Source organism: Nyctibius grandis, chromosome Z (assembly GCF_013368605.1).
Source record: "Nyctibius grandis isolate bNycGra1 chromosome Z, bNycGra1.pri, whole genome shotgun sequence".
Taxonomy (NCBI): domain Eukaryota; kingdom Metazoa; phylum Chordata; class Aves; order Nyctibiiformes; family Nyctibiidae; genus Nyctibius; species Nyctibius grandis.
Genome location: NC_090695.1, coordinates 500,442 through 516,685, shown reverse-complemented (window position 1 = coordinate 516,685; position 16,244 = coordinate 500,442). Strand labels below are relative to the sequence as shown.

Sequence of the window (16,244 nt, the reverse complement as noted above, 5' to 3'; positions counted from 1 at the left end):
TCTCCAGGCTGAACAGCCCCAGCTCTCTCAGCCTGTCTCCATAGCAGAGGTGCTCCAGCCCTCTGAGCATCTTCGTGGCCTCCTCTGGACTCGCTCCAACAGCTCCGTGTCCTTCTTCTGTTGGGGCCCCAGAGCTGGACGCAGCACTGCAGGGGGGGTCTCCCGAGAGCGGAGCAGAGGGGCAGAATCCCCTCCCTCGCCCTGCTGGCCACGCTGCTGGGGATGCAGCCCAGGACACCGTTGGCTTTCTGGGCTGCCAGCGCACGTTGCCGGCTCATGGTGAGCTTCTCATCACCCATCACCCCAAGTCCTTCTCCTCAGGGCTGCTCTCCATCCATTCTCCACCCAGTCTGTATTTGTGCTTGGGATTGCCCCGACCCACGTGCAGGACCTTGCACTTGGCCTTGTTGAGCTCCACGCGGTTCGCACACGCCCAACTCTCCAGCCTGTCCAGCTCCCTCTGGATGCCATCCCTGCCCTCCAACCTTCTCCCCTGCCGTTCTTACGCACCGCAGACCCTGGTGCCTCCTCCTCGCTTTCTGCTGCGAGTTGAGAGGGAAAGGACCCACCAAAGGGGAAGAAAAAAAGAGACCAAGAAAGCCACGTGTCCCGGAGTGTCACCCCTTCTCCTTACACCACGGCAAGCCAGCAGCAGCGCAATAAAATGAAATACGGCAAAAACGGCAAAAACACAGGCAATAAAATATCAATAAATATTCCCGTTAACCCCCAGCAGTTCAGTTTTTCACAACAGCGGGTTCAAAACTATCCACAGAAGCCAACAGGCTGCGGGGCAGGTGCTGCCCTGCGGGGAGCGTCTCGTCCCCCGTGGGTCCCACTCGAGGAACGCGCCTCCGTGGGGCCCGCCCCTCCCCGCTGCCCCTCGGGGTATCAGCGCTGGGAACCCACCCGTGATCCCCGCAAAAACACCCCCACCCCCCCCGCATCACACCGCGGAGCTCCCTCCACGCGTGAGCGCTCCCGCGCACCGCCCCCCCCGCGCCCCCCCGCGTGGGCCCTTCCATTCAAGCTCGCCGTGACGTCAGGGAGGGCGTGACCAATAGGAGAAGCGCTGCCGCCAGCGCCCGCCCCATCGGGCCACGGGCACCGCCCCCGCGCGGCCCCTTAAAGGGCCCCGCCGCCCGCGGAGCGCCGGCCGCCGTCCGTCCGTCCGTCCGAGCCATGAGGCTGGTCCTCCTGCTCTGCACCGGCGTGACCTGCTGCGTGGCGGCGGGCGGCGCTCCGCCGGTGGCGGAGGCTGCGCTGCTGCGGGGAGGAGGTGGGTGAGCGCGCGGTCCCACGCGGGACGGGCTGCGGGGAAGGAGCCGCCGCGCACCGGGGCGCCGCTCCGCTCCTGCCCGCGGAGCAGGTCCCCTTCTCCCACGGGGGGCTGAAGCCCGGCGGTGGGTTCGGAGGATGACCCTCCTCTCCGCTCGGTCCCTTTGCAGATGCCACCACCGCGGAGCTGCTGGAGGACAGGGAGCAGCCCGCGCCCAAGCCCAAGCCCCAGGTGAAGTTCAACCTCCGCTCCTCGCCCGGCGCCGAAGAAGACGGTTGCACGCTCACCGTGGGCCAGGACGAGTGTCTGGAGGATTGCAGGTTCAACGTGACAGCTAAGACCTTCCTCATCATTCATGGCTGGACAGTAAGTACGGAGGATCCCGCGTGGCTCCAGGCGATGCTCAGTGTTCAGTTGATCCACTCAGAGCGAGCAAGCTGCCCTCTAAGTGGGCTGTGGCTCTAGAATAAGTGGGATTTGGGACAACTTTTCATCTTTTGAGCACTATCACAGAATAGTTGGGGTCGGAAGGGACCTCTGGAGATCATCTAGTCCAACCCCTTGCCAAAGCAGGGTCACCCAGAGCACGTTGCACAGGGTCACGTCCAGGCGGGTTTTGAATATCTCCAGAGAAGGAGACTCCCCACCCTCCCTGGGCAGCCTGTGCCAGGGCTCTGCCACCCTCACAGTAAAGAAGTTTTTCCTCATTTTCACATGGAACTATGGCCTCTTAGTAGCTGCATCTGAAGTCTCGGGAGCAAAGTGATGTGGGTCATACTTAAGAACTCTGTGAAATCCCCCAAGTCCTTCACAACTGCTCAAGATCACTTTGTATAATGTGAACGTGGTAGAGGGAACTTGAGATTTTCCCTGAAATCCAACTAACTGACCACTATGAAGGTGCCAGTTGGCTTCACACACACATAGACCTTCTGTCATTTTAGCTGTGTGTCCACAGTCTTCACTTCTTCTATGTGGTCACCTCGATAAAGAAACAGAGGGCAGACAGGCTTTATCAAGCTTTTTTCCTCTGCATTTGACGTGGCTGAATGTGTGGCACAAGGGGACTTATCAGCTCTGCCAGGGCTTATGCAAATGGCAGTGCCAGGGCTGGAAAATAATTTTGCAATCTATCAGAATTTCTGAAACTCTTGAGAAAAAGAGCGATAAGGTGGCATGTAACGAATGCCTCTCCCTCCTGCTTTAAAAGGCAAGGCGGCTAATTACATCTCAAAACCTGTTTTTCTTACACCATTAGTACGGTGCTGAGAAGTAGTGGGGCTTGCAGAGGAGCAGCAAATAGCTGGAAGAGAATATGTAAATGTTATACAAATAACTTCACTGTGAACGTGTAGATCTTGATCCTGGGAGCTGGAAACTAACACCTGAATCTCTTTCTAGATGAGTGGCATGTTCGAAACCTGGCTGGGCAGCTTGGTGTCTGCTCTTCAGGAGAGGGAGAAGGATGCCAACGTGGTCGTGGTGGATTGGCTTCCTCTTGCCCACCAGCTCTATACCAACGCTGTGAACAACACGCGGATCGTTGGGAAAAGCATAGCGGGGCTGCTTGACTGGTTACAGGTAACACAAAGTTAAGAACTGTCTCTTGTAATGCTCCATGAGGGACTGTTGCACAAGGGAATGGAGCATACACCGGCTCCAGCGCTCACGAGCGGGGAAGGCTCTGGTGTAATCCCAACCCCAAGGCTTGGTGGGGCGATGGCTTGTAGCTCAGGTGCTGTGCTCAGCCCTCGTGTGAGGAAGAGCAGCAGTGCTTTCCTGGGAGATGCTGCTTTGCAGTGTGCTGGGATCAGGGATGGTGAAGTAGACTTCAAATTTAGGAGTCCTTGCTCCTGTCTGAGCAACGTGGACTCAGGAGTTGGGCATTCAAAGTCAGCATTGGCTCAGCAAGAAGGTGGAAAAGGAGAAGGAAAAGGCCCACAGTGCTACACTTGGCACTTGAGTCCACGGCCAGTACTGAGGTCTGCTGGCAGCTCCCTGGAGGAAAGCTGCTCCAGCTGCTGCTGAAACAAAGGGTATTGTAATTGGGGTTGAAAGCTGGGCACTGTGGTTGGGGGCAAACCACAAGTGCCATCCAAACCATTCAACTTATACTTGTCTTGATGAAATAAAGAATGAAGCATGTTTTTCTGCCCCCTCCCTCCAGCCTTTTAGGACTGGACTTGGGAGTTGTGCAGATAGGAGCAGTGCCAGATGCCCTGAAAGACAGGGGGGAAAATGATAATTTTTTTTCACTTGCAGGAGAACCCGCTCTTCCAGCTTGAGAACGTCCACCTGATCGGGTACAGCCTGGGCGCCCACGTTGCTGGCTTTGCTGGTAACCACGTCCATGGGACAATAGGCAGAATTACAGGCAAGATGCTTTTTAAGCACTCTCTTACCTTTTCGTAGCAGCAGAGAGTTAGCCCAAAGAGGCTCGTTTCCTGTGTTGCTGCGATGTTGTTTTGGGCTTGCTCATCCAGAAATGACAAGTTTCCCACCTGTGGCGGCAGTGGGGAGTATGGGTCTCTTCACATGAGAAAGAGTCTTAATTTTGAACCCCAAATGTAAGGGGGGTTCAGTGAAAAACCTTTCAGAGGACAATGTGATCTTGAGTATATTTGAAGTTAAATGTGGGTTCAAAACAAACCCAGCTCAAGCTCTTACTATCTAAATCCTAAACCTCTGAGTGATACTGCTTTTGTAATTACAGCTCATAAATTAATGGAAGTGAGAGCTATTGGGTGCAGTTTGTCCCATGGGATGTTAAACCCAAACCCCTCATTCTGGAGAGTGCTTCTGACTCCAGAGGAAAGCTGATTTCAACATGTGAGAACTTAGGGCATGGTACAAGTAGTTGAATTAAGCATTTAAATGTGACGCTGGCAGTGAGAATTCCTCAGAGCCTGGCAATAAATATCTGTATTTGGTTAAGCAGGAAAAAAAAATCACCTACCAGTCAAGTTGGGGAATGGCTCAGGAGCACAGCTTCAGGTTGGGGGTGAGGCTCAGAGGTTAACAGAAGATCCCCAAACCCACCATGGGATCTCAGATGCAGGGATTACCTGGCTGCTGCTGCTTAAACTTGTATTAGTCCCTCCATATGTCCAGTCTGAAAACAGATTAAATGTAGCCAAGGCAGCTTTGGCTACCAACAGTCTCTTTGGTGTGCTAGATCTCTTCTGGTGTTTGATTGTCTGCTACCCCTTGAAGTATCTATCTCTTCACTGTGACCTAGCAAAGACTTGTTGCTTCCAACAAGCGATCTGAAGCCATCGCTGTAGAGCAAACTGGTGCTACTACTGGGTTGTATTGTACCAAAAGTGGTATGGGACTTACCTAGCATCTTGCATACTCTCTCTAACACCAGGCTTGGATCCGGCCGGCCCCATGTTTGAAGGAGTGGACCCTAGCAAGCGCCTCTCCCCCGATGATGCTAACTTTGTGGATGTCCTTCACACCTACACAAGGGAAACACTAGGAGTTAGCATTGGGATCCAGATGCCTGTAGGCCATGTTGACATCTACCCCAATGGAGGAGACTTCCAGCCTGGCTGTGGATTAAGTGATGTCTTGGGAGCAATTGCCTATGGGAGTAAGTTCTCATTATTTATTTTTGCCTCTGGTCAGTGTAGACCCTTCACAAATAGACTTGGGTTGATGCTGGGGAATGATCTGATTTACAAGAGCAGAGAAAACTATTTTTTCCTTTAAAACTGCATGTACTACTGGAGATAGTTGCTAGAAACTAGACCTGCTTTTAATTCTGAAGTAGCATGTTCCCACTCTAACGCCTGATCATAAACTATGGTCGTCTTATGCTGGGTCTAGAACCCTCTTTAAATCTCTTTTCATGGTAGATGCTAAATGACAAGTCCTCTTCAAGTGTCTTGAATTGCTACTGTTTGAAAAATGTTCGAGTTTGACCATGCTCAACTCATGTTGGGCTACAAAAAGGCTTAGCTCACTATGTCTTACCAGCTGCTGGGGTGACAAATGGTTAAACAAAACGTATCCTTTGCAACTCTGTTTCTCTAGCAATTGGTGAAGTTGTTAAATGTGAACACGAGCGGTCTGTGCACCTCTTTGTGGACTCCCTCGTGAACCAAGACAAACAAAGCTTCGCGTTTCAATGTACTGATTCCAGCCGCTTCAAGAAGGGCATCTGCCTGAGCTGCCGCAAGAACCGCTGCAGCGGCATTGGCTACAACGCCAGGAAAACACGGAACAAAAGAAACAGCAAGATGTACTTAAAAACGAGAGCCGACATGCCATTCAAAGGTACGCTTTCCCTCTTAAATAGAGCATGGTCTCATCCCTAAGAGCAGACTCCCAAATGCAATGTTGGGAAAGATGTAGAGGTGGAACAGCAGCATCACCTGAAAGCAGCACAGCACCAGGTGTTAGTCTTCTGCTGTCACCTGGCTGCATTGCTGTCCTATGGCATTACTTCCTCCATCTAAAATCAACAGGACTCTGGCCGTAAGGACACTCTGCCTTTTGATCAGGACTACATGTGTCATACTTGCAAGACCACCCCAAATCTTAGAGCAGTGTAAGGTTTGGGAAGCTCTCCCCAGAGCGGACCTGCTGTTGTTGTTGCATAAATGTCGACTTTGTAATCAGTAAGGGCAGGAAAAAGTGATCAATGATGTCTCAATAAAGGGTCTAGCCTTTGACAGCCAACACTATGTCACCTGAATGTGACCCTGTGCAATGTGCTCTAGGTGAATCTACGTTGGCAGGGGGTTGGACTAGATGATCTCCAGAGGTCCCTTCCAACCCCAACCAGTCTGTGATTCTGTGATTCACAAAGAGTGATGCTGAGCAATGTTGTCTCTCAAAGTTGTTTCCATCTATGCTCTCCTTGTTTCTCTCTAGTCTACCATTACCAGATGAAAATGCATGTCTTCAGCTACAAGAGCTTGGGAGAGGCTGATCCTACTTTCTCCGTCACCCTTCACGGCACCAACGGAGACTCTGAACCTCTGTCTTTAGAAATGTAAGCAAGCTGGCCTGTTGTGGTTACCTAAGTAAGAAGTTCAGTGGGACTAGGCAAGGTGGCATCACTTTTTTTCCCCTCTGGTAACACTAGCATCACACCTGAGCTGCCTCACTTCATCACCATTCAAAAAACATTTCATCCAGTAACTTAGTCATAATTTATTGCTGAGAAAGCAATTTGGTGTGCCCAGTCCTCTACATATTAGCCTTCACAGCTCACTGTTCAAGTACTCTGTTTTGCTTTTCCCCTCTACCATTTGGATATAGTCTGAAAGCACCCGTATCTCTGGAGGCATTGTTTTCCTCTTATGGCCTCTCCCAGAAGAAACACAAGAAATTCACCTGAATTGGGCTGAGCCCAATACACGATGCATTGTATGGAACAAGCTATCACTTTCTTTAGTGTAATCAGTAATTAACTGGTGACAGTTGAACGTGGAGCAGTTGATAAGCTGCAAAGGGCTCTGTTTAACTTCTTGTATGGAATGAATGAGCATCTGGCATGCTTCCATGAGGAAGAAATGTTGAGTCTCTGCTTGTCTTTCAGGCTTGATCTAATTGGCCTAAATGCTACTAACACCTTCCTGGTCTATACTGAAGAGGACATGGGTGAACTTTTAAAAATAAAGCTCACCTGGGAAGGAACGTCTCAGTCATGGTATGACCTATGGAAAGAGCTGAAGAGCTACTGGTATCGGCCTGCAAAGTCTTCCCAGGAGCTGCATATCAGACGTATACGTGTGAAATCTGGGGAAACACAACAGAGGTAATAATTGTGTTAGGCTGCATGTGAGCTGCCTCGAAACTTCAATGAAAAGGAGAAATATTCAGAATCTAGCAAGAAAAATTGGGGTTTTGGACTTGGTGTCCTGAACTGTCTTTCATTTTTAGTGTTACCAGCTAATGCTCCCTCATGGTACAGGAGAGCAGGTTACTTGCCAACAGGAGGTTGCAAACTAGGCTTTAAGCAAAACCAGTTGCTGTAGATCAGATCTGGAATGATCTTTTGCTTTATTTAGATGCTGTGACACTGTCTTGCCTGCCCTTGGGGACTAAATTAGCCTCCTTCAAGATGGTTTAGATCATACCTGAGGGGTTAAAGTACTGGCAGCGCCAAAAATATTGAAACATAGATGGGCACGGCTGTTATTTACAGGCATAATGTGCCAATTTGGCACAGCAAGCTAGACCTAAAGCTGAAACCAGTAACGTGGTGACACCAGCTGGTGGTGTATCAAGATGCTCCACAGGAAGGGTGTCAAATCAAACAACTTGTCCTAGAATTAGCTGCAATCCATATTACATGTTATTTGTTAATCACGGAGACAACAGATACCTTCTCTTGACTTCTGATTGCTCCTCCTAGGTTTGCTTTCTGCGTGGAGGATTCCCAGCTAACCAGTATATCTCCTGGTAAAGAGCTCTGGTTTGTGAAGTGCGCAGATGAATGGCGAAAAAGGTAGGGGAAAAAAAAAGTTACCTAAGAGAAATCCTGTCTGATGCATGTGGCTGTGCTGGGATGAGTGTTTTTCTTTTGTTTAGACTCCTGGAACCTCTTTTTCTTTCAAAAAAAGTTAATAAATTCTAGTCCAAAGATTCCCAGCTATTAGACTACTTTTTCATATATGCCTTAACTACCACTAACTAGGTGATATTATCCTCACATCCGATCTTGGTTTGTTGCCTTGTACCTTTACATGCTGACTACCAGATCTGTATAACACAATCCTTGGGCCTAAAGAACATGCCTGCTTGCTGTCATGGTAGATGCTAAAAATGAGGTGCTACCAATACCCAAGGTCCTTGCAATAATGGAGAGCTAATTAGAGACATCTATTAGCTGCCCTGTAAAACAGAGGCAAGCTGGAAGTGCAGGGGATTGCCTCAAAGATCATTTCAGCCTGGTAGAAGATCTCGAGCTGCCAAGAAATCTCTTGATTAAAGTTTCAGCTCAACTGCATGAGAAAGACACAGCTGAGGGCTTCTCCTCCTGCTTCATCTCCGGCTATGCTAATCTCCTCTGGTTCAGGAGAGTGCAAACACAGCCGTTGCCAGAGCGTCTCAGCCCTGCTTCACCTCTGGGGGGACTTTCCAGACACCTAGGATCAGTCCTCAGAGCATGACTTCCAGTAAGTCTAGTCCCAGCAGTGACAGCCTGATTGCTTCCACCTGCCTCTAGTCATGTTTTGAATGAATCCCTCTTCATTTGACTAAATGATAGTCTCCTTCAGATGAAGCCCAGCCTTCTGGCCTCTCTTAAATTTCAATTTGTAAACTTAGAGTTTTGTCACTTACTAATCTGGAGTCAAAGTGCTTGTTAGGGCTAGCAAAGCCCTGTGGAAGTCGTGCTTTGCACAACCTTCTTGGGCAGCAGAGCTCAGCTCAGAAACACGAGCTGGTAGTTCCAGGTTTGGCAGAAACTAGCAAGCCGTGCTACACGCAGTAGCAAACAATTCTGTGAATGAAACCCCTGTACAAAAACTTGTTGCTCTGCCACAGGCTCTGAAAGATCAAGTAAATATTCCTGCAGGTACAATAAAAGGCTGTTTTGATGTGCTGCTCAATAACCCTCATAAAACAGAACTGCTGGCAGATGTGCCCTTCCTGCTTACTCATGGAGTACAGCTTTTGCACAAGGCAGAGGAGCAGATCTGAGCTCCAAAGCACTATGGTTCCTAGGAAATGAGCCTTCCTCCTACAGATCATGAGCAATTACCTGCTGTTCAGCTCTCCATTCCTGCCAAGTCACTGAAAGATTATAATTCCCTGCTTGGAGATTGAGTCTGCAAACTTCTGTCCTCCCTGAATGAATCTGAAGAGGCAGAGTCTAGTGTCAAGTCCTGTAATTTCTGTTTGCAGCCTACTTGCGTGCATAATGTCTGCTTCAGGCTCTCATTGAGTAGCTACTGGGCAAAGTGCTGCTTTGACAGAATAAAATACCAACTTGTACTGTCTAAACCTGTTTTTGGTGTCCCAGAGTTTCTTAGGAATTATTTATTACTCCTCTTAACGTCTACATTTAACTAGATATTTTTTTTCCTTCTCTGCTTTTCCCAGATCCATCTCAAATTCACTCTGAAAACTTCTCTAAAGACTCACAACTGAGCAACCCAGATGCATGAAGACCACACAGGTGGCAAGATGCTCTGGCAAAAACCTGGCTCGGTAGCACTCAAAGCAACTAGTTCTTCAGGACAAAGTGTCTTGGATCAGATGCAAGAAACTGAGGAGCAATTGGGCTGCAATCCTAGACTTAGAATAACTAAAACTACATTCTCCCTTCCCCGAGGAGCCTGGTTCATGCATTTAACCTTACCTTGACCTGTTACACACTGCATTTCCTGCCTGCTCCCAAGAACCAGGACTACAGATGAGATCTTCACAGATCTAGACCTCAGCAATGATCTTCTGGTCTGCCTGCCAGCGGAGTTGAGAAGATAACCATGCTAACTGCCCGTCGGACTGTTGGTGTCAGAGCTGCCAAGAACAAATTAGCATCTAGTGTAGGAGTTACCGTGGGTCCAACAGCACTATGAGCTGGGGGAAGATGAGACCAGCACAGGTCAAGCGTGTGGGGTTGTTCAGGAGTGGGAATAAGCACAATGCCACTTAACTTCAAGTTGTCCTTTGCTTGCCTTAAAAATAATCCATTCTGTCTCTGGCTGATACTGAAATCTCTATATGTTACCTTAGAAGAAGGTACTACTCCGTCCTCCCTGTTCCTGGGGCAGAACACGGTGCAGGTGGCAGGTGATGGTGTTGGCAGCTGCTCCTTGCTCCTCAGTGTCTGCAGCGAAACTGTCCAGTCCCATGTGTTGATCTCTTTGTAAGAGGCAAATGGCAGCTGCTCACCTACAGACTGGAGGAGAGGAGGAAGGTGAGGAACCTTCTGCTTCACGAGAGCTTTGCACCAGTCCTTTTAACTACTGAGAATGCGTTCGCCTCTGTTCAGGTGCTGTTGTAGTACCACTGCGTAGTTAAGACCTTATTTTTGTGCAAAGTATTTAATTGAGCCAAACAGATGACATCGTACCCTCATTGCCACAATGTCCTGGTTGGATTCCCTGGTGCCAGGTGACTTTGGCTTTGCTCTGAGTTTGACAGACTCTTCACAGCTGTCCTGCTTGCGACAGCAGAGTGGGCCTTGTCAGAGGTGAACTAGATTTTTTTTTTTTTTTTCCTTTTTCTCTTTTTGGAAGGAGACGTGGTGTAACAACTCTTGAGCTTTTAGCATGCAGAAAGGCAACCTCAAAAATTGTATTGCCCTATGGTGCGCTGAGTTCTGAAGACTTAGCAAGTCCTTCTGAGGTTCTCTGAGTTCTTGTAGAGCTTCAATCCAACCAAAGCAAGCACATTTGGAGATATTTTTTCTTTTTCATGTTTTTATGCAAAGGTTTCAATAACTGAAGCCTGCGGTAAGTGTCTGTGACTTGTCACCGTGCCATACTCAGAGTGGTTTCAAAGCCCTATTTGTATATTGTGGTTTTTGTATGACTTAAAACATAATTTATTTCTCATATTGTACATATGTAAAGTATTAAACGCTTTGGTTTTGAGTAACAGTTTTTATAAGCCTTAAGACAAGAAATAAAGGGCTTTGTAAAAATCAGTGAAGTCTTGTTATTGATCTGCCACAAGCTTTGACATGCCTTGCCAGAACACCAGGGTATGGCCATCTTCACTGACACCAGCAGAAAGAGGACATGAAGGCAGAGCAGCAGCCAGGTACGTGCTGGCAAGTAGGTGCCCTTATCCAGCACCCACCTTCTGTGTCCTCTCCAGGCTGTGTTGCCAAGGTAGGCTTGTCCCTCCACCCACACACCACCAAGCGCCTTCAGGAATGGAGCAAAGTCACTCTATAGCTACTCCTGCGTTGTAGCTCCTGAGATGCCCATCGTACAACACTACAGGTTTACTCCTAGCTTTAGTTAGACTCTGGAAAGACTATTGCTGCTGTCCCAGGCTGGCCAGGATAAGTTAGGACAAGCTCCCTCTTCTCTGGTGACTTCCTGCATTAATGTTTTTGTCCTCCATCAAATGTAATATTTTTTTCTCCCCTGAAATGCTTCACCTTTGCCTGACTTGATTCAATAGTTAGCCCCTTAGTGAATACTTTTAAGAAATTTTTAAGAATACTTTTAAGAAAACTTACCCAAATCTGATCACTAGCTAAGGTTTTCCCAGCAGCCACGCAATTAAATTTAAGGAAACCCCTCTGTGCTCTGCCTAACTGTGACACAAATGGGTGGCACAAATCCAGCAGCAGGACTTTGCAAACAAAGTAAATACCTCCAAGCTGTGGACAATTTACATGAAATTCCTTAGTTAACCTTTTCCTATGAAAAGCCCAGCGATGGCTGACTGCAAGGAAAACTACCTCTGCAGCTTTGGCAGAGCGAGGGGGAGGCTGTTTGATGCTTGTAGGGCCCCTAATTATTCTGCACCACAGAGCTGGAGGGTTTTTTTTCCTCATGTGTTCCTGTGGACCTACCTTCTACCCTGTGTAAAGGTGGGGGACACTGATACCAGAAGTCATTCCAGACATCTGGGACTCATTTTTTACATGCTACCCCTTGGATACAGCTGCAGCACAAGGGCTGGTGCCTCTTGTAGGGTGGTTTTCCTGCAAGGACAAGCAGGTGCCCCTTTCACATCCAGCTGCTCTCTACAAGGAAAGGGGTGAAGAATAAAACTCACATGAAAGGAGGTGCAGGTTGCAGCTCTTTCACGTCCACCTGGCCCTTCACCCAGCAAACGTGGGCTCCCAACTGCATCACTCCTGCTGCTCCACATTTTGAGGCTAGCATCACACCTCCTGGCACATCAACACGCATCCCTGCACAGCTCCCCTAGTTACGAGTTTGGTTGTGCAACAGACAAGTGAAAAAACAAAGAGAAGGGGCCATTTTTTTGAATTCTCTAAGGAATTTAGGATTGGGACAGCGGGCACCCCCCGAACCTGTGCCAGACAGGGCTGAGGCTGCAGGCTGGACCTGCCATGGGGCTGGCCCCTGTGCCCTCAGCTGCCTGGCATCCCTCCCCAAAGTTATTTGGGATTGCTTTTTCACAGCCACTCCATTCAGGTCCCACCAAAGGTCAGGCTCTGTCTCCAGAGTAACAATATACCCCACACAGCGAATGCTTTACAACACTCCTCGCATCCGAGTGCAAGCACCAGCTCCCACAAGCAGCAGCCATCACACAGCATCACCAGGTACAGCCCAGCATCCCTGATTTTCCCAGAATCCCAGCCTGGCTGGGGTTGGAAGGGGCCTCTGGAGATCATCTAGTCCAACCCCCTGCCAAAGCAGGGTCACCCACAGCACGTTGCACAGGGTCGCGTCCAGGCGGGTTTGAATATCTCCAGAGAAGGAGACTCCCCACCCTCCCTGGGCAGCCTGTGCCAGGGCTCTGGCACCCTCAAAGGAAAGAAGTTCCTCCTCGTATTCAGATGGAACTTCTCATGCCTCAGTTTGTGCCCATTGCCCCTTGTCCTGTCACTGGGCACCACTGAGAAGAGTCTGGCCCCATCCTCTTGACACCCACCCCTAAGGTATTTGTAAGTGTTGATAAGATCCCCCCTCAGTCTTCTCTTCTCCAGGCTGAACAGACCCAGCTCCCTCAGCCTCTCCTCATAAGAGAGATGCTCCAGCCCTCTGACCATCTCTGTACCCCTTTGCTGGACTCTCTCCAGTAGTTCCTTGTCTTTCTTGAGCTGGGGGGGCCCAGAACTTCACACAGTTACTCCAGGTGTGGCCTCCCTAGGGCAGTGTAGAGGCAGAGAAGAACTTTCCTGGACCTGTTGGCCACACTCTTCCTAAGGCACCCCAGGACACCATTTTTGAAGGTAAGTTGAACGCAAAGTCTGTTTGGGGTTTGCTTCTCCTCCATTTTCCAGTCTACCACCACCCCTTCCTTCAGCTGGTGCTGTAAGATCATGGCTTGGTCAGCAGAAGTCTCTGATACGAGAGGTACCATCTGCAGCTGTTTTGCAAAGCTGTAGGGTGTTTACTGCAAACCACGTAAAGAAGATGCAAAGTGCAAACGTTCAGAATCCTTTTCTTCTGACATGACTTGTAATAAGATTGAAAAATGAGGAAAAGGGACCAGTAAAAGTAAAGCTTTTCCAGGCCATGCTCTTCCGCCTCTCCTAGCCAGCTGTCCTGATTACTTCAAACAATCAAACCAGCTCAGACAAAGTAAGAAATGACACAAGACTTGGACCAAACCTTAAGGCAAATCTGGTTGATTTTCTTTCCTCCTTTCCATATGGCTTTCCATATCCTGTTTTTGGCTGAAAACAGACACATCCTACCAAATTATGAAGAGAAAGGCCACAACTATACTGAAACAATCTTACTCCCATGCCATAAAACCTGCAGATGTTAATGAGAAGAAGATCCTCCCTCTGCAGATCTCCGTGAAACACCCATGGAAAAGATGGCTCATAGATTATTCTTGCACTGCAATGAAGGGCACTTCCAATGACAGATCTCAAAATATCAGTTGGATAATAAAGCTTGAAATGTCTCTCTCAATTTCAGAATGGTGGATCTGGCTGGTTTACAGATGACTGAGGTTATTCAGAAAGCTGCTGCTCACTCTACAAAGAGTTTACTAGCATTGACTTTATTGTCAAGGAACACAAATCACAGACCGGTTTGGGTTGGAAGGGACCTTGAAGATCATCTAGTTCCAGCCCCCTGCCACAGGCAGGGACACCTTCCACTAGACCAGGTTGCTCCAAGCCCCATCCAACCTGGCCTTGAACACTGCCAGGGAGGGGGCAGCCACAGCTGCTCTGGGCAACCTGGGCCAGTGTCTCACCACCCTCACAGCAAAGAATTTCTTTCCAATATCTCATCTAAATCTCCCCCCTTTCAGTTTGAAACCGTTAACCCTCATCCTGTCACTCCATGCCCTTGTAAAAAGCCCCTCTCCAGCTTTCCTGTAGCCCCTTCAGGTACTGGAAGGTGCTAGAAGGTCTCCCTGGAGCCTTCTCTGCTCCAGGCTGAACAGCCCCAACTCTCTCAGCCTGTCTCCAGAGCAGAGGTGCTCCAGCCCTCTGAGCATCTTCATGGACTCCTCTAGACTTGCTCCAATGGGTCACGAGATCAGAATCCATGTGACAGTCATCACTAATCTGCATCACTCTGAATAACATCAGCGCAAACCAAGGAAGCCTGGGAGTAAGAGGAGCAGAACTCTCCTTTCCTTGATCAGGCGAGGCTGCAATCCTCAGTGTGTTAACATGCAAATAACTAAATTCAAACACAACAAAATCAACTGATGGCACAAGATTATCAGCTTCATCCTAGGAGCACTCCACACGTCAGTGACAGAGACAAAACCCAGATGCCTTGACCTTGGATAACTGCTCAGCACCCACACCAGAAGGGTGCATGGTCTTCTCTTCTGAGAAGTTTTCATGCCCAGAGAAATAGTTGAAGAGTTTAATTTGCTTACTGGAAGCTTTATTCTACTTGTTCATCCCAGTCTAATATGGTCTACACACCCATCCCCATATAACATGCCAGAAGGTGAAGGAAACTGAAAATTAAAAGGGCGAGAAGGACACTCCTAATGGCTGTTATGGTAGAATATCTATTCTCAGGAAAGCAGCAGCGCATTTACACATTGTACATATTTGCCTTAATGATTTCCGTGAGCAAAGCTGCAAAAGCAGGGAGACATGAGCTTTTCTGCAAGTCGTGTCTGCAGAGCTTCCCCCAGCCAAGAAGGCGGTTGCTCCAGAGTCCTTGTCTCAAGAGCTCTGAGCAGTTCTTGCACAAGTTCAGGTTCACCCAGCAGGGCACTGCTCGGTAGGACACGCACAATGAACACAGCTAAGCACGTGCAGAAGTCTTCCAGCTGGGTTCTCTTTGAAATCTGCAGGAGTTTTTCCTCGAACTTCAGCAGAGGTTTGGTGGGTTTTAACTCATGGAGAGGTGCTGGTCCAGGAAGGTGATAGAAGCTGACCTGTTGCTGAAAAGCCTAGGTGAGGAGCATGCTCTGCACTTTGCAAGAAGATGCTTGCAAAAGGCGTTAATATAGAAAAATTGACCTTCATACACTTTTTTCCTCTTTTTCTTCTTCCTGTCATCCTCAGTTACTGCCCTAAATTCCTGTCTGAAGTCCAAGCCACATGCTGCCTCCAAGTCAGCTCCAGTAACAACATCAAAGCCCTGACCTAGACCGATTCTGCATTCTGGCCAACAGCTACTTAACAGGACACGATGAACTTTTTATCTAGTGCATCTTTACAAAGCTGAGCCAAAAGAAGCTCCAGTTTTTCAGTTTGATCCAAAGATCCTCAATTAACTTTTGCTGCTCTGTAATACGATTTTAGTGTCCTTCAAAGTTGTTTCCCTTCCCAACTGGAAGACCATGAGAAATAAATGGAGAAAATCTGCCAGCTACATGGGAGTAGCAATGAACCTGATTGTATAAATGAAAGGCTGTCAAATGATCAAGGAAAAAAATGGAAAAAAAAAGAAAGAGTAAAAAAAAACCCATTAGTGTTTCTTTTTCTTCTAGTCCTATTACAAGTTATTAAGTAGTGGGGGGAGGCAAGGACAAAATCAAGTAGACTTATGTTTAAATAGGCACTATCTCCTTAAGATAATAATCATTAATACTGGAAATAATTTGCATAGGAGAAAATACCCAGAAAAAATTTCCACTCTTCCACTCACACCAAAATTGTGTGTTAAAAAAACCCAACCAAACACCACACAGCATTTTGATGAAGACCATGTTAATTCAGATCACATCCTGTACGCCTGTACATCCTTTGGCTGGAGCCAAAGCCAAACTCTTCTGTTCATCACTAGTTTCCAGAAACCATCTAGAAGACAATTTTTTTAGCTAATTCTGCCTAATCACAACTCCTTTCACCTTGCACTTGTGAAAGTCAACCTGCACCCATGTTTGCAGCCACATCCTAGGGCTGGCTCCCACC

At 48.3% G+C, this 16,244-nt stretch overlaps 1 protein-coding gene across 1 annotated transcript; it reads left to right on the top strand.

Annotated features, from left to right (window-relative positions):
• Positions 1-1,182: 1,182 nt before the first annotated feature.
• LIPG (lipase G, endothelial type) lies at positions 1,183-8,729 on the top strand. The gene is made up of 10 exons (XM_068422069.1): positions 1,183-1,279; positions 1,449-1,645; positions 2,681-2,860; positions 3,542-3,653; positions 4,650-4,874; positions 5,318-5,560; positions 6,161-6,281; positions 6,831-7,049; positions 7,650-7,742; positions 8,564-8,729. The coding sequence occupies exons 1-10, from the start codon at positions 1,183-1,185 to the stop codon at positions 8,727-8,729; spliced, it is 1,653 nt and encodes a 550-aa protein (XP_068278170.1).
• Positions 8,730-16,244: the final 7,515 nt, after the last annotated feature.

Coding starts and splice junctions, on each gene's coding strand:
- LIPG (XM_068422069.1), top strand. CDS start 1,183: ATGAGGCTGGTCCTCCTGCTCTGCACCGGCGTGACCTGCTGCGTGGCG. Junction 4,875..5,317: donor GGGAGCAATTGCCTATGGGA/GTAAGTTCTCAT, acceptor CTGTTTCTCTAG/CAATTGGTGAAGTTGTTAAA. Junction 5,561..6,160: donor AGCCGACATGCCATTCAAAG/GTACGCTTTCCC, acceptor GTTTCTCTCTAG/TCTACCATTACCAGATGAAA.